The 17994-nt window shown below is 33.5% G+C and overlaps 3 protein-coding genes and 1 long non-coding RNA gene across 4 annotated transcripts; 3 read left to right on the top strand and 1 right to left on the bottom strand.

Annotated features, from left to right (window-relative positions):
- The first annotated feature begins 2311 nt into the window (after nucleotides 1-2311).
- LOC108464053 (50S ribosomal protein 5, chloroplastic-like) lies at nucleotides 2312-2887 on the top strand. The gene is made up of 3 exons (XM_053024047.1): nucleotides 2312-2408; nucleotides 2548-2554; nucleotides 2674-2887. The coding sequence occupies exons 1-3, from the start codon at nucleotides 2312-2314 to the stop codon at nucleotides 2885-2887; spliced, it is 318 nt and encodes a 105-aa protein (XP_052880007.1).
- A 714-nt stretch (nucleotides 2888-3601) lies between these two features.
- On the top strand, nucleotides 3602-6309 carry LOC108464052 (uncharacterized). Its single transcript, XR_001868223.2, has 6 exons — nucleotides 3602-3672; nucleotides 4335-4464; nucleotides 4550-4597; nucleotides 5496-5638; nucleotides 5734-5841; nucleotides 5967-6309. It is a non-coding gene; the product is annotated as an uncharacterized LOC108464052 (long non-coding RNA).
- Nucleotides 6310-8368: 2059 nt separating this feature from the next.
- On the bottom strand, nucleotides 8369-10876 carry LOC108462340 (phosphatidylinositol 4-kinase gamma 1). Its single transcript, XM_017762303.2, has 4 exons — nucleotides 10731-10876; nucleotides 10601-10647; nucleotides 10391-10513; nucleotides 8369-10308 (listed from the first exon to the last, which is right to left on the bottom strand). The coding sequence occupies exon 4, from the start codon at nucleotides 10229-10231 to the stop codon at nucleotides 8609-8611; it is 1623 nt and encodes a 540-aa protein (XP_017617792.1). The 5' UTR covers nucleotides 10232-10308; nucleotides 10391-10513; nucleotides 10601-10647; nucleotides 10731-10876; the 3' UTR covers nucleotides 8369-8608.
- A 3322-nt stretch (nucleotides 10877-14198) lies between these two features.
- On the top strand, nucleotides 14199-17023 carry LOC108464209 (bZIP transcription factor 17). The gene is made up of 2 exons (XM_017764371.2): nucleotides 14199-16057; nucleotides 16214-17023. The coding sequence occupies exons 1-2, from the start codon at nucleotides 14425-14427 to the stop codon at nucleotides 16648-16650; spliced, it is 2070 nt and encodes a 689-aa protein (XP_017619860.1). The 5' UTR covers nucleotides 14199-14424; the 3' UTR covers nucleotides 16651-17023.
- Nucleotides 17024-17994: the final 971 nt, after the last annotated feature.

Consider the following 17994-nt stretch of genomic DNA (forward strand, 5'->3'; position numbering starts at 1 on the left):
CAGTTAAAAATTCGATATAATAATAAATTTAGTTCTTAACTTTTACATATTATATTAATTTAATTATAATTTTAAAAATTAATCCTCAAAGTTTACAAATATTCTAAATTTTATCTTAATCCTAAAAAACAAAAAAACAAAAACACATGAATATGTTAAAAATATATAAAAATAAAATATAATTGTTGACAAAAATATATAAAAATATAAAAATATTTTTAAAAATATAATCATAATAAATATTAATATTAATATTAATATTAATATTAAATAAAAATAACTATATTAATATAAATTAAAAAAACTCCCCACCCCACTACCCTCATAATCATAGAGCTTTGTATGTATATTATTTCATTAATTTAGTATCTATATAATTTATTATTGTTTTTTTTAAATTAAAATCAGATTGGGCTTTAAATAGATTAAAATAAAGTTTACAAAATGAATCAAGCAAAACACTAGGCCCAACACAAGTAAGCCCGTAAGAAAACAAATCATAATAATTAAATAACTAAAGAAAACATTAAAAACCACCGCCTACTTTGCCCAATCAGAAAAACTGACGCCTAACTCTCCATCTTTTCTTTGAGTTTTAATGGCGACGTCCTTTACCAAGGGAAAGTCAGATTTACAGATTCATTTTGAAAACTCTCCCCCTTCCTTCTTCCCTGCTATTCTTCAATCTGGTGCTTGAACCCTCTCGCTTCGCAAAATGCCTTCCGCGTAACTGGGAATGCCCTCTACCAGGTGTATTTCTTCTTTCCTCTTAAGCGACTCTGTTGCTAGAATATGAGTTAGCCCATTCGCTGATCTCGGGATATGAGCAAAACTTATTCATCTCGTGAATATCGTGTCTGTAAGCCCCTATTTGCGATTTATCTGGGTTTGTATCCTTGCATTTCTTGATTATTGTTAAAGAATCGCCTTCTATAATGGTTTCTGGGTGGTTCATTGTCAGACCAATCTGAGTTGCCCTTCGACAAGCGATGACTTCTGCAGCGAAAGGAGAGGCGACCTCTCTGTGAAGTTCTGTGCAAGAAATGAGAACATGACCCTTACTATCTCTGACCACGATTCCTGACGCCGATTGGTGGTTTCTCATATCATAAGCCCCATCAAAGTTTACTTTTGCTACCTGCCCAAGTGGGTGATTCCATTTGACTCCATCCTTAGGGGCCTTATGGGTTTTGTTACCTGCCCCATCGATTTCATATAAAAAATTTTGAACATATTTCGTTATCTCCTGACTTGATCTGTTTGTGTTTTCGTATCCGACCCCAGTTAGCATAAAGCGCCCCACAAAAAGTCCTTCGCTGATCCCAAGGGAGCGAATCAAAGACTTTGGTAAGCCACTTCTCAAACTCTAAGTTTGTCCCCTGTGTAAGATTAAAGATAGATAATGCTTCCCATACTGCCGCTGACAAAGGACATTTTCGAAAAAGGTGGTCCATTGTTTCTGCTTCCACACCACATGGCGGACATATTGAGTTGCTTGCTAATCTCCTATATAAGTTGTTATTGTTTTACTTTTTCTTTGTGGGGTCAATTGAATTCGTAATATTGTGTGGCTCCGCCCATGAGCACTACTTGAAACCTAACTCTACTCTCTATTGACCAGAATATGATGATTTAATGAAATGTTAATGGATATGTGAAACAAGAGGGTAGGCAAAGACCTATAACTGTTAAGGATGCTTTCAACGAGACATTAGAGGAAGCGAGTATACTTGATTAGAGGAAACGAGGCATTAGATCTATAACTGTTAAGGATGCTTTCAACGAGGTTATTTTACCTGGCTAATAATTGAGGGGCAAGAGATTTGGTCAAGGAAAGCTTGGACCGCTTCATAGCTACTGCAGATTGGACCGAGTTATTTTTGAATTTGCTGGTAGGATTCTTGATTTAGGTGGTGTTAAATCATAACTCAATATTCATGGACATATATGGCATAAAGAAATGAAATCTTTGAAGAAACTTTCGTTTCAATGCGTGTTGATTTGTAGAATTTGATCTGAATTTCAATTAAGTTAAAAATATTAAAAAAAATTATGAAAATAATACATTAACTTTTAATCAATATTTTTTTTTATATTATTATTTCACTAATCACCAATGTAATCCGAGTTTGCTGATTGCCAAGTCCATCTGTAGTGAGTAGAACCAACAAGGGGCAAGGGCCAATCAAGGCTGTTTTTTTTTTCTTTTAATCCACATATTTAATATATCATGTCAATTTTTTCAATTGTGTGATGCTCGGGGAAAAAAAAGAGCATTTATCTGGCTTATCCACAACGAGAGTGCAAAGAAATGGCAATGGCTCTCCTTAGCTTTAATCCACTTCACTGTCTCCTGTCTTCACCGGTTTCTTCTTGCACAACATTCTTGCCCATTGCTGTTTTACCAAGTAAGTCACGTTTATCTTAACTTGGTGTTCATTGGGGATTTTGATCGAACACCTCTCGGCATTGTGATTTCTTCGATAACTCGTTGTAACGTAAGCTTATCTTTTATCTTGTTTGAAAAGTTTTGCTACTGGCTGTCAGTGTCCAGGTTGCGTTTAAAACCCATTAATCATCCTCAATCAAAATGTTCAATTGGTAGACAAATTGTACCCAAAAAAAAAAAAGATTGGCGATGAAAGTAAAAGCATAGTCTGTGAGTACCGATAGCGAGGCACAGCTTCCAGAAGAAACGAAGAAGGAAGCTTTGCCGGTTGAACAACTTCCTCTGGAGTCCAAGATGCAGCAGATAATGGAACAGAAGATGAAGATGAAGCTGGCAAAGAAAATAAGACTTCCTAGAAAGCGACTTGTTTGCAAGAGGAAGATGAGGGAGAAGGGACGATGGCCACCTTCCAAGATGAAAAAATTGAAGAATGTGTGACCTTAGCAGGTCTCCTACTGACCTTTTTGCTTAATTTCTTGTTTCTATTTGCTGAACTGAGTCTCCTGTTATACAATCTGTTTTGGCATTTTGAAAGGGGTATGGCGTAGGCTTTAGTCCACAGTTGTATCTCTTTGTTCCATTTGTTAGACAAAAATGTCCCAAATAGTATACCTGCTTGATTTTGAGATTTCTTTGTTCCATTGGTATGTGTGTGTTGGGTTAATTTGGTTCTTAAATGCATATGATGGTTAATCTTGTGATGTTAGTGAGTATACATGCAACATTTCAACTTGATAAGAACATGCTATTTTACAGACATTTAAATATTTTCTATTTTTCTTTGAGACAAAAAGAAAAAAAAAGGGTGGTATGTCTGCGGCTTAAGATTCATTCATTTGAGTAATTGAAAACTGAATTTTGGAATGGATACATGTAATATGTCATCAAACTTAGGAGACAGATATGGCTTTGAATTTGTTTGCTGCATTAACTGTGACTGTGATAATAGATAGCTCTTAAATTATGCTTTGAGGTCAAAGTATGGAGACCTTTATACTACATTAGTCCCTGGGTGATCCTTTTTGTTGGTTACGTACTTCATGGATTAGTTTTTAACGGAAGAAATAAATGAAATTTTTAACAGAAGAATCTTTTTGCTTTTTTATCTAACCTATAGAGATTAATTTATTCATTTTTTTGAGTAAAGGGAGCAAAATGCAATTCGATCCCTAGTACAATGACTTCCATAATACTTTTACCATATCTCGATGACAAAAAAAAGGGTAATTGTGAACAAAGTGTTCATTATCTCTTCACCTTTCTCTTTGTCTTTTATTACTTTTCCTTTATTATTTGGACCATGGGTGAGTTTTGCTTGATTGCTTTTAACTTGATGATTATGGACTAAACGATTCTTAGCTAGAATAATTATGAACCCTAATTTGAGATTATTGGTACTTCGCTAAGGATGCTTGTTGCAATATAAGGTTTATTCATTCAAATGTTATTCATGTTTAATATTTGCTATTTCTTAATCAACATTAGTGGGTAATTGAGTTAATTGTTAATTCTGAAAAGGTTGTGATTAATGGACATAAAACTTAAATGATGCATCTTTAGTTTCTTTGATTTTAAATGTGTAATGATATAATCATATATTCTTACCGTGCATAATCCTTTAGGAATGATGCTTGCAATTGTATTGTTGATATTAATTTGCCATAGACATATGTTAAATTAGTTATAGGATTGAGCATAGTGACTTTGGGAGAAGCCTATAAATTGTCAATTCCGGATTAATAACCTGACTTAATGTCACAGCATCACTACCGGTAATTGCATATTAGGGGGAAATAATTATTTCAACTCTTCAATTCATTGCTATTAAGTCTCTGTTTGGAAGCCAGGAAAATATTTTCTGAAAAATGTTTTATTGGTTTTACAGTGTTTGGCAGCTTGAAAATAATTTATACTTGGAAAATGGATTCCAAGACACGGGTAAAATGACTTGCAATTTGGGGAAAATGTCTTACCGATTTCTTTTCAGTAAGACATTTTCCATCTCCTTCATCCAGGTGAAATTTCTCTCATTCTTCCGTTCTTCAACTTCTTATATTTTTTCCCATTTTCCTTAGTTTGCCGCATATCTCCTCTTCTCAGGCAATACACGCTGCTATTTCGTCTTTCTCAGGCAAAGCTCTTTTTTAGGTAATTTCCCAAATATCCCCATATTTTTCTATTATCGGTGAAATTTTGTTATTATTGTTCGATTGATGGGGCTTTGAAGGTTATATTGTATCTCTGGGATTTTCCATTTTGTTTCATGTAATACAGATTTTCTTTTAAATAATAAAAAAGAAAAATCGAAGCCCTTCGTTTTCAACTTTGTCTTAACCGATCAGTATGAGCTGCAGTTTTTTGTTATGACGTGGATATTGAGTGTTGGGTTTAAATGATTGCTTGATCTTAGCTTGGACTCACACTAACTTAGACTCAACTGTTAGTATTTAAGGTGATTTTTTTATTTAATTTTTTGTTCATTTGTTTTCTTGATCGTAGTTAACCCTTGAAGAAATTATTGCTGAATAAACAAGATTGGTTTAATTCTAAAGCAAAAAAATAAAAGCAATCCTTTTCTTAGCCTTTATTTACTTTTGTTAGGATTGAGCTCTGATTAGAGATTTTGTTTTGGGTTTAATTGTTGATTCATCTTTTTTCTATTATTTCTTCTTCGCCTTTATTAACTTTGTTAGGATTGAACTCTGATTAGAGATTTTGTTTTGGGTTTAATTGTTTATTCATCTTTTTTCTATTATTTCCTGGCAGCTCCTTTGTTAGTGAATCTTGTTTCCATGTTAGTTTATTGTACGTTTTAGAAATATCAGAAATCAGGGAGCTTGGGTTGTGTTATTTAATCAAGAATTGAGAAGAGAGGCTAGAAAATAAGAGAAGAAAAGAAGGGAATATGAGTGTGTTCATGTACGGTATCTGATAATAACTCCTTAGCTAACAGCTGAAAGTAATGGCCAATAAGAAATTAAGACTTGGCCAATATATGATCTGTGTGGTTACAAAAGGGAATTTAAGCTAATTTTCATCTCGGCAGGTTGCTGTGCCTGATTCTCTCTCCCTTTAGCTCCTTTTGTCAATTTCCATCTTGTTCTAGGCTGCGTTACCTATAACCTCGGAACCGGCAGTGGTACATCTGTGCTTGAAATGGTTGCTGCTTTTGAGAAAGCTTCTGGAAAGGTAAATGCTATTTGTCAATTCCCATATTTGTCAATTACCATTCAACATTCTCTCTCGGCCTCGCTCTCATTTATGCTAATATAAAACTGTTGCAGCTGAAAATATTGCAGAAAATCCCCATTAAACTATGCCCCAGAAGTCCAGGAGATGCTACAGCTGTTTATGCTTCCACTAAAAAAGCTCAAAAAAGAACTTGGTTGGAAGTATGTTTACAATCCCATCTTTTTCCTAATAGATTATTCAGTTAACATGGATAATCTTTCAAAAAGAATTTCCAATTACGGTACAAGATAGGTCCTTTTAATCTTAAGAGTTTGCTATATTGCAGAGCAAAATACGGTATAGCAGAGATGTGCAGAGATCAATGGAAGTTGGCAAGCAACAATCCATGGGGATACCAGTCAAAGCCTTAGGCTTCAACTAAATACTAATTTTCTTCCCCAGTCTTTTTAAAAATGTCTCATAGGGAGAATTAAGTGTACAAATCCTTGTTTAATTTAAACAAAACTGATCTTTGATGATCAAAAGTTAGGATTTATCAAATGTTCAAAGATCTTATAAAATTCCTTTGTGTTACATTTATAAGTCTTTGTAAGAGTGATGTTTTTATCATTTCTGGAGTTTAAAAAATAAATGGTTTTAAGTTCACTGTAAGGAGTTGATCTAAACAAGATCTCTTTCAGCTTTGATCTTCAGTCCTATCTATTGATTATCTCAATCTTATCTTTGATCAACTATTTTTTTTTTTAAGGATCTTCGTATTCACAAAAGTCCAACTTAAAGAAACAAGTCTAATTTCAGTTTAATTGAAACAAGCAAAGGCTTGAGAGGAAGAAATTTGAACTAAAGAATGGAGTAAGTAGATGAACCGTTGAAAGATGAAAGAGAACAACATGTCTAGAAATTATAAAAATTTAAGCTAATTTATTTATAAATAAATTATTGTAATATATGTAAAAATAATTTAAAATATAAATTTATTAATATATATAAATTTATTAATATATATAAATTTATTAATATATGTAAAAATAGTTTTTCTAGAAAATATTTTCGAAAATCTATCAAACAACTAAAAATATTTTACATAAATTTATCCAAACACTAGAAAAGTAAATCATTTTTCAGAAATTATTTTCCGGAAAATATTTTACGGCAACAAACGGAGTTTAATTTGTATTATTTTTTGCTTTGCATATTTATTTGAATTCAATAATATATTTATTTACTTTTCATATTGTCATTTGTTAATTTTGCAATTTATGTTTTAAAATTTGTCTATGTGGAGACAATAACTTTAGTATTTACTACTATATTACTTGCTAGTAATTGTGTACATTTGCACATTATAATAAAATTTTACGACATCTATTTTCATGAAAAACAAACAAAAATATTATATGAGTTTTGTACTAAAAGATAAATCATTTTAATGGAAGAAGGTCAAAACTGTAAAAGTAGAACAAAATATGATTTAAAGAAAATACTTTATAAATTGGCTTATTTAAAATTTCGGTAAAAATATTTTATATTAGTAATGGGATATCTTGTTTTGAAAATTTCAAACGAAACTTGATTATCATTTCCAATGAATGAGATATTAATAGAAACATGATTTGTTGCCCAACGGACTGCTTTGTTATAAAAAATTAGTATAAAGAGTTATGTGAATTTAAGTAAATGGTAAATGATGTTATGGATATTCGGTAGATGATTTTAAGCAAATAATTGGAAGTAAGAAAATATGAATGTTTTATTAAGAATATTTTAAATTGGAATTAATTATTTTGAATAATGAAATTGTGTACTTATTACGTTGAAGGTGATAAATATTTATTTTGAACATTACTTAGATGGGTCATTGAAAAATGATTTGTTAAGAGATTAATTTGATAAAAATTTAAGTAATGACTAAATTATAAAATTTGTAAAATTTCGAATCCTAAAGGTTGAATGGTGAAATTTGAAAATTTGATGTAGTATCTCAATTATATAATTATGAAATATGAAAATTGAAAAACATAAAATAATAAAATTTGAAATCATAGGGACTAAATTATAAAATCTAATTTAAAAATATACTATTTTGTAAAAAGTGTACAATCTGAGGTATAGAGACTTTCTAGTAAGTTCTAAAAATTATAGGAGCGAAAATGAACAAAATAATTTTATAAGTATTTAAATGGAATATTTAAGAAATTATTGAAAATTTTAATGTGATATTATTTAAGTGTATTTATTAATAGATAGGTAGAGTCTTACATATTATAATTTTTATAAAATATTAATTTAATTGAAATGAAAATTGGAGGAGAGAATTTTAATGAAAATCTATTTTGTAATCACATCTTTCCTTCCAACTTAACCTTTCTCTATTTCTTTCTTTATTATGGTGAGCATGAAACAATAAAAATAATAATACAAGGTAAAAAATGCAAGTATATTTAAGAAAAACAAAACTTCGGGTCTGCATTGCAACACCAACAGGGTCTGTTTTAGGAAATCGACCCTCTACAAATGGAATATGTACGATGCAAAAGGGGTTGAATAAAAAAATTATTGTTTAATTGAAAAATTAAGTATTAGAAAAATAAATATAAAAAAATTAAGTATTAAATTTAAGTTATAAAATTTGTTTGATTTATTATTTAAAATTAAATATTAAATATAATTATATTATTTGATAAAATACTATAATATTAAATGAAATATAAAAATAAAATAAAGAAATTTCTATAAGTGATAAGTAGGTTAAGTTGTTTTTTTAGTATAAAGAGAAAGGACAACTCCTTAATTCGCCATTCACTTCATTATATGATCCATATGTACCCTAATTATTATATGTACAAGTATATAGATTATCCTACATTACATACAACTCATATAAATGAGCAAATATTAACTCAATGTACAATAGTTTGTTGATATTAATTAGTAGGGTACCATTTCGTACTACCTTCCAGACATGATTTAGAAATTGCAAGAAGCTCTCAACTTGAGTTTGCTGGAGCCATCAAATGCTTGAGGCAAGAGCTTCACAAAACTCTCCAAGAACATTTCCCATTTAGATTCTTTCATATCCCCCAAATCTACACCTCCTCCTCCACTTCTATTTTGCACTGAGAAACTCATGCCTTGCACGGTCCCAACTGCTGCTTTACCATCACTTTTTGCATCGTTTTCTATATGAACTTCGGTATCCTTGTACAGAGGAGGTAATGAAGCATATGGCATCGATCTTACAGACGAAAGTTTTGAAGGTCTCGGTGGCTTAGCCAAATTCAAAGGGTTCTGAAAAAGCTTCGGAATATCTGCAGCAATCTCATTAGAGGTACCTTCAATATCATTGTCGACTAGAAAAATTCCAGTGTCATCAACCTCGTACCTATCCATACCATCTTCAACTTCCGAAATACTTTCCTTGGCTTTTACGCAGAGAGTCTCTAGCATACTCATTTTTTCTTCATCACCCCGAAGCTCCCGAGTCATCATTGCGCCTATATCAGCTAGACAAAGGCCAGCACTAACAGCTTGCTTCAAGAAAATGGTGCAAAGGATCAGGACTCGTATCGAGGACTCCCTTAACAATGGAAGCTCTGTCCGCAAAATCTCCGCATCTTTATTTGGATCAAGATTCAGAATATACTCAGTTTCTGACTCCGAAAAAGGAACTAAGGCTTGAGGCCAATGCAACCATTCAAAGTAGGGATCATCTAGGCACTCTGGTAGGCAAAGACCATGATCTATAGGCACGAGCTCAGCTGCCTCGACAGCAAAATTTTCATGTTGACCTCTTTTCTTGACCAGAATATTGCCTGCATGCCGGTCTAGATTCAGGATTCTCAGGTCGAATATCCCTATTTTATGGACTGAAGCTACGGAGAAACAAGACGGCCCTAAGTTCCCTGCATCAAAGTCATGAGAGATGAAATTTTGTAGGGAGGCAATCTTATAAGGTGAGGCAGAGATAGCAGTTGCTTCATTGACATGGAAGGCAACATGGGAGATTTTTACAAGAGCTGTTGCTGGAACACCGGCAAAGCCACCATGATCGAGGAGATAAGCAGCCAACTCACGGATGCCGGTTTCACCTACGCGTATTGAACGATTTATTCCAGGTTGTCCCAGCATGGATCCCCCACTAACTTTTGGGTTATTGAAAGCTAAAGGTTCCTCGTCAATGGGCTTTGTTACAGCTATAGTTTCACCTCTGCGGTTACGTAAGAAGTAGGTACCACCAAGTCCATTTGACACCGGCATTGGTACTACCCCAGAGGCGATGGCCATGGCCACCTCAATGACAAGAGCATTGATTCTTGGCAGTCTTGGGCCCCCAATAATCTGAATCCTAGGATGGGTGTCATACTCTTGCTCCACATTAGTGGCAAAGGAAAGGCAAGGGGTGGAGAAGCTACGATTGAAATTTGCAACTTCAAATACTTGTTTCAAAGAGTGAGCAAGGTCTTTGTGGCCAACTTCAAGAATGTTGTACTCAAGTTGTGTGAAGGATTGGAGTCTGCATCTTTGAGATCGGTTGAACGGTTTGAATCCATGATGTTGATCAACGGCTACCGCCATTGTAAAGAAACTCATACACAGCAGTCAATCATACCAAGGACATATCTACTAGAGGATTATTAGTCTTTCCTAGGAGACCAGTCATCATGTATCTACAAATTGAAAGCATTTTGTTAGTACATGTCATGTGAAATCTCCACCTACACTGTATGCAATATACATGAATGTAGATACCTGGTTTGAATTCATGTTGTGTGGGATTCATTTTCTTGGATTTGCATACAACCGATAGATACCAGATTAACCTTTACTTACTATATATCCTTGAATCCATCAAACCTGAAACCTTCTGTTTCCCTATTGATTTAAAAGCAATGGTGAAAACTTGATCAGATTCAACTTGAACAAAAAAGCAAGGAAACATAAATCTATATAAAACCAGACCTATTAATTAGCCCCTCGCTCCTCCACTTAGAAATCGCCGCAATTTTCTGTACAAATTTAGAGGATAAACAATCACTCAGTAAATTTGAAAACTTTTTCGATTATCAATGAAATGAAAGAAGATCCATACCCCGAACACTGATTAAGGCATTCAGGGAAGAACAGCATCAGGAGCGGGAGAGAACCAAACAGTCACCGGAAAATAATTTTTCCTGAAGACCTCACCGCCACTCCCCTCTGTGTTTTGTTTCTTAAATTTTTCTCCATTTTCTTGCGTCCTTTATGTGTATATATATATATATATATAACAATTTGTTTTGCTTTTCCCTCCTATTTTGTTGCCAACTACCTCCATCCTATCTCTTCCCACTCTTCAATGTTTTCTATCTTTGGGGTTATATTATTAGGTGCTTTTAGTTTATTTTTAATGCACCGTCGGGATTTGAAAGTTACAACAGACGCACCACAACGACCTTGACCACTGCTTAAGGTCCGGACTACATTTCCCATTACTACTATTATCGTGCTTTCCTTGTTAAAACTCATTACCACCTTTCAGAAATTTTCTTTTTGACTCTCATAATTACAGAAATATACGTTTTTATGCCAAAGCATGGTCTTTCAAACTGCTTCAGTCTTATAGTCTTACAGCTATCAGGCCCTGCATTTTCATTTAACATTGGCAATGCGCAAGAGTATCAAATGATCTAGATAAGCTACAAACTCACTCCATTTCCAGTTCCACGACTCATCAACCATGCTCCAAACACCAACCTTGTCATCTTTGAGACTAGTATCTGTACAATGATTGGATAACGGTCCTAAACCACTCACTGAATTTGTATTTAGTTGGTAGCACCCTCATCCAAAAGCCAAACATTACTTAGAAAACTAAATCCCAGCTTAAGCAAGAAGAGTCTACTATGCTCCTCCAAACACCACAAACCAATGCCTTTTATGTTAGAAAACTTGTCGCTCAAGAAACGAAATTAAAAAAAAAAAAACAAGACTTGAGGTCTGAATCACAATCACTTTATTTAATATTTTATTTTGCCTCTAGGATACAAGTAATAAAACAAGGTATGTGTCCTTGAATATATACCTTTTGGCTTCTATTACATTTTTTTATAGAAAAATAAGTTTCTTCAATTTGAGAAGAAAAACATGTAATTCAATTTTTCTGAAAATGCAATAAAATAATAATTATTTTAGAAAATAAAAAAATATTATTGTAGCACTAAACTCAAGTTAAAGTGTCGATTTTTGGAAAAATATAAACACAAGATCCAATAGATAAATCTACCTACTTAAGACCCCTTTGGATGGGCATTTATGACTATTAAATCATAAAAGTTTCAAAAGTTGATATTAGTTTATTCATGTTTAATAGTCATAAAATAATGATTAGAAGGCCTTATGTTGAAATTAGACCATATTAAAATATGTTGGACGGTTAGTGGGTTGTTTTTAAGTGTTTTATATGTTAAGTTATATTTATTTTATAATATATGTTAAAATAATAAAAATAAAACAAATAATAAAGCAAAAAGACAACCATTTTATTTTTTTCCCACTTTCTTCAACCTCATGACCGAATATCCATAGTTGAGAAGCAAAAGTTTTGGCCAAGCTTATTTCAACCTTGCATGGTACCTTTTTTTAGTCCATTTTTAGTAATTTTTACGTTTTTGATATCATTACATTTAGGTCCAGTTAATCCGAATGTTAATTTATAAAACTATTAAATGTTTTGACATGTACCATTGTTTTATGAGATTTTTGAAGTTTTATGATAGTTTTGCAAGCTTGATAGCTAAATAATATTACTTTGTAAAGTAAATTTTATTGATTTGGATGATTAAGAATTTAGTTGTTAAAGTTGCAAAATCTCATGAAAATATTATGAAATATATAAATATATGGGCTGTTCATGAGAGATATAAAATTCGGCTAGCTTGATTTAAGCTTAGTTGTGCTCAATTTGATAGTTTTGGGTTTAGGGATTAAAATGTATAAAGGGTAAAGTTTAGTGATAAATTTGTAAATGTGACAAAAAGGACTTAATTGCATAAATTAATTGTTTATTTGGTTTGAATGGATTTAATTAAACTAAACTGCACGTTACATCAAGGGAAAAGGGGAAATTGTCGATTAGTCCCTAAAAGTCGAATTGTATTACAAGTAAGTTCATACTGTTATATTTGGTTATAATTCATTATTAGATGTTGTTAATGATATATATTTATACATATTTAATACTGTTGAAATGAAATTGGTTTATGTGAAAAATACTGAATTTCTGAAATAATTACGATGGATTGAGTAAAAGTTTCATACATGTTATTTTTGTCTGGATTATTGTTCTGGATCGAGTTCCAGCATGTGTTACGAACTCAGGTATTCACGTGACTCGAATTTAACCTAGACTGGTAATCCGTTGTTCTTTTAAAAGTTTAGCTTGGACTGGTAACCTTACATGTATACATAGCCCTAGCCAGACTATTTGTCTGTGTTGTCATTGGTTTAACTCAGACAGGTAACTTGATACATTTATTTTGTATCTAATTATCTCTTACGAGCATTATCTATTTCTGGACTTATGTATTGAATATTTTTACAAATATCCATCGGAAGAATAAATGTTATTAGTCATTTGAAGTATAAAGAAAACAATGTATTTAGGGATTATCTAGTTTAATAATAAACATGATTTTTAATATTTTGTTTTTATTTTTAATTTACAAATTGTGTATTTAATAAAATTTTTATATAGAAAGCGTGATAAATTTAGGTAATGTGCAAACATTGAAAGTTAAAATTTTAAAAATTAAAACTAAATTGATACTATGTGTAAATGTTAAGGGTAAATTTGTTGTTATGTCAATTTTAAAAGCTATCATGTTATCTTTCCGTTAAACACTTAACGACTTCTGACTGAAAAAAAAGTTAAATAGTTGGATAAACATTTTGTATTATGTGTAACTAAAAAACTTACTAATAGCTCTGTGACCATCAATGTAGTTTGCTTAAAAGATAAAAACTATTATATTATTAAAAGAGTTAATTTATCAAACATTCTCAAATTATGACCATCATTTTAAATTGGTCCCTAAACTTCAAATTATTTTGATTACATTCTTAAACTATTAATGTTATATTAATTAGGGTCCTTCTCCTAATAAAATTGTTGATTTAACTATTAAATGACATATAAGATCTTATATGACATAATTTAAAATGAAAAATTTAAGAAATAATGAATCTTTGTAAAATGAATGTTCTAAAAAAATCTTAGTTTTGAATTTTTCAAAGTTTTTACAGAGTTTTATGGTTCACAATTTTTTTCAATTTTACTTTATTTTTAATTTTACTTTTAAAAATTATGTGGCAACATTTTATTTTTTAAATCATTCATTTTAAATTTAATCAGTATAAGATTTGATGTATCATTTAACGGTTAAATTAACAGTTTTAATAATAAAAGATTTAATTAATATAATATTTTTAATTTAAAGATACAATTAGAATATTTTAAAATTTGGACAACAATTTAGATTAAGATCATAATTAGGAAACTTCTTGTGCAATTAACTCTGTTAAAAAAATCAATAGGAAATAAAAAAAAGGGGCCGCCCACGCGGCAGAGCCCAAACGTTGAAGGAAAGTCTTCGGACCTTTCCAGAAAGGGAACGAAACGAAAAAATCACTAAAATCTGTCATTTCCCCAATTCCTTCATTCTAAGACTAATTCAAAAGTCTTGGTCTTTCCTCCATCGATTCACGCATTAAGCCCCTTCTGAATTTTCTCCGCAAACCAGATTTCAATGGCGGAAGCGCCGCTGGAACCACAAATGGGCTCCGAACTTGAATCGCTGGCCATTCCACCCATGGATTCGTTGTATCTCTCCTCAGATCTAGGGTTTCCTCTCGACGAAAACGATGATTTCCAGCTTACCTTCGACGATTTCGACGATTTGTACTTCCCTTCCGATTCCGACCACCTCATCATGCCCGATTCTTCCGACGCACCCGCTTTCACATCCGAATCGTACGTGGAAAGGTACCTCAATTCTTCCTCCCCGGGACTTGACAGTTTCAGCTGCCCCAATTCTTCCGGCAACTCCCATTCTCCTATCTCCTCTCTGGGCTCCGGAAATTGTGGTTCGGCCGCTTCCGATGACACGAATGTTACATCGCCGGATTCTGGGAATAACATGGATCAAAAGATTGATGTTGAAGAATTGGGAAAAAGGCGAGTGTCTAAAAGACAGAAAGGTAATGAAGAAACTGATTCCATCAAGTGTAGAAGATCATCATCGCTGCTGACTGCGAACAATTATAACTTCAACTCGGATAATAAGTCAAATTCTCTGAGCGAAGAGGAGGAGAAAAGGAAAGCCAGGCTCCTGAGGAACAGAGAGAGTGCGCAGCTATCAAGGCAGCGGAAGAAGCATTACGTGGAAGAGCTGGAAGACAAGGTCAGAACAATGCATTCTACGATTACCGACTTGAATAATAAGATAGCCTTTTTTATGGCTGAAAATGCTACCTTGAGACAGCAATTAAGTACCGGTGGTGCTGGTGGTGGAGGCGCTGGAATGTGCCCTCCGCAGCCAGTGCCTTTGCCGATGTATCCACCAGTCGCATACCCTTGGATGCCCTGTGGTCCGCCGTATATGATGAAGCCTCCTGGGTCTCAGGTGCCATTGATACCTATTCCTAGGTTGAAAACACAGCAACAATCAAGGCCAGCTTCCAAAGCTAAAAAGAATGAGAGCAAAACTAAGAAGGTTGCTAGTGTTAGTGTACTGGGAATGTTGTTTTTCATATTAATGTTTAGTGGTTTGGTCCCAATTATGAACCTAAGATACGATAATACCCCTGTTGGATCTGGGCCTGGTTTTGTTGGAGATGGATTTTACGAGGTGCATCGTGGAAGAGTTTTGAGAGTTGATAGTCATTTAAATAGGTCTAAGTATAGTAGGGATGCAGCATTTTCTTACGGTGGTTTTAACATTAGCAATAGAGTTCATGGTAGACGCTCAGAGTCTGGTGGTGAGCGCAAAAAGACTGGTGCACAAAGTGCACCTGATTATATAAAAAATGTTAGTGAGCCTCTCACTGCTTCGTTATATGTACCGAGAAATGATAAGCTTGTGAAAATTGATGGCAATCTGATAATTCATTCAGTTCTGGCCAGTGAGAAAGCTTTGGCCTCACATAAGGCTTCTGAAAGAAAGAATAAGGAGACAGGTTTGGCCATCCCTAAGAATTTCTCTCCAGCACTGGCCATTCCTAATGCCAGAGAGAATGGAGGAAAGCATTCACGTGAATATAGAAATCCTGCAGAAAGACCGATGGCTCTTTCTTCAGGCTCTGCTGATGCTTTGAAGGACCATATCAGGTCAACTGCTGCCGATGGTAAGATGCAGCAGTGGTTCCGGGAAGGAGTGGCAGGTACTTATTTTGCTATTACATTTGCTAATATGCATGTTGGGTGCTTTTCTGAATGTGAATGTTCTAGAAAATTGTACTATAGCTGTAATGCTCCCAACTCTACACTTGTTGTATGTATCATGTAGTAAGTTGATTGTTTCTTGTCCTTTGTTTTAGGACCGATGTTGAGTTCGGGCATGTGCACCGAAGTGTTCCAGTTTGATGCCTCTGCTCCAGGAGCCATTGTTCCAGCATCCTCAGTTACCCCTGAATCTGCCAAAAATCGTCAGAATGCTACCCAGCTTAACAAGGGTAGAAACAGAAGGATTCTCCATGGTCATCCTGTTCCTCTTTCTCGATCTGATCTGAACATAACCCAAGAGCATGTTGGAAGAAATTCCGGAAACCAAAATTTTCAAGGTAACAAAACAGCTTCTTCTATGGTAGTTTCTGTGCTTATTGATCCCAGAGAGGCTGGTGATGGCGATATGGATGACATGATTGTACCAAAATCGCTCTCTCGGATCTTTGTTGTTGTGCTCTTAGATAGCGTCAAGTATGTTACGTATTCTTGTGGGCTTCCGAGATCTGGTCTTCATCTGGTGACTGCTTAAAGGGATAAGAGAAAAAGGACTGCTACTTCGGCTTGTAGTGTTTATATATATATATTTATATATATAATGGTATAAGTAATTATTAGATATAGTGGCTAGGAACAACTTCTATAACAGTTTAACCTCTATGTACTTTTGGATTTTTGTTCTTCAATATCCATAACCTTTTGGCTTTCCTGCACATTGGTACTAATATTGTAATATTTGCTCAGTTTTTAGAGCCATAGTATGATGCCTCTGCCAATCAATATGGTGATGATTTTTTGGCCATCATCAATATGGAGAATTTTGTAGCTGTACTTCTACATTATGTTTGATTATCTTTGTTTAGAAGAGATATAAATAAATTAGAGAAAGTGAAAGAAAAATAAAACATCATGACCCGACTTGATGCTTTTAGTTAAAGCTAAAGCTTCTGCTTGGAAGGTAGAAAGAATAATGAAAAGACAGAAAAAAAAATATTTATATTTTATTAGTGTGATTATGAAAAGGTAAAAGGGAGTTGAAAATGAGGGAGGAAAATGAAAATCTATTACTTAATTTATACATCTTTTTTTATATAAAATGCAAATTCCTTAGTAATATAATTTTTTTGGGGGGTCATATAAGGATAACTTTATTTAATTGAAACGAGTGTGATACAAATGTGTGTTGATTGAGTCCATGAAATCTGAGATATTAAAATACACAACATAAAAGTCTTCAGATAACCTAGCATAAGATAAAAGGCTAGGATTAACATGACTTACAGGTTTAGCTAAAGCATGGGCGCAACGATTACCCTTGAAGGTATGTTGAAGTTGACTATTTAGGAATCTCCTCAACAAAGTCTTGCAATTATGGCTAAGAGATCCAAAAAAGACCATTATAATTAACAACCTTGGCATCAAGCTCAACAATAACATTGAGAATATGTATTCTATGGGCAAGTAAAAGATCAGCCCTTAAACGCTCGAAGTTCAGCCATGATATTCAAAGTGTTGCCCCAATAATGATGACATCCAGCAATCCAGGTACCATTATCATCACGAATAATAACTCCCACACTCGCAGCTCCCAAATTTCCCAACGAGAATGGCTTTATGCGAATGCCGTTGGCATTTAAGGGATTATTAAAGATAATTGCATTCCTAGCAATCCAAATGCTACGAAGGAAAAAGGTAAACATGGTTGGCCAAGGGATGTGATGTTGAGGTGAGGATGATTTCAAAGTCAAATTATTTTTAAGCCAATCCGAGAAAAGGAGGGAGGAAAACCCATCGTCGAAGAGGGATGGGGAAGAAGACTCCAAAGATGAATGGTGAACGAGCATTCACGGAACAGATGATCAGTTGTCTCAGGAAA

Source organism: Gossypium arboreum, chromosome 13, assembly GCF_025698485.1.
Source record: "Gossypium arboreum isolate Shixiya-1 chromosome 13, ASM2569848v2, whole genome shotgun sequence".
Taxonomy (NCBI): domain Eukaryota; kingdom Viridiplantae; phylum Streptophyta; class Magnoliopsida; order Malvales; family Malvaceae; genus Gossypium; species Gossypium arboreum.

Excerpts from the sequence above, each read along its gene's own strand:
- LOC108462340 (XM_017762303.2), bottom strand. The coding sequence starts at position 10,231 with ATGAGTTTCTTTACAATGGCGGTAGCCGTTGATCAACATCATGGATTC.
- LOC108464053 (XM_053024047.1), top strand. The coding sequence starts at position 2,312 with ATGGCAATGGCTCTCCTTAGCTTTAATCCACTTCACTGTCTCCTGTCT.
- LOC108464209 (XM_017764371.2), top strand. The coding sequence starts at position 14,425 with ATGGCGGAAGCGCCGCTGGAACCACAAATGGGCTCCGAACTTGAATCG. Across the intron at positions 16,058-16,213 it reads GTTCCGGGAAGGAGTGGCAG|GACCGATGTTGAGTTCGGGC; the intron begins GTACTTATTTTG and ends CCTTTGTTTTAG.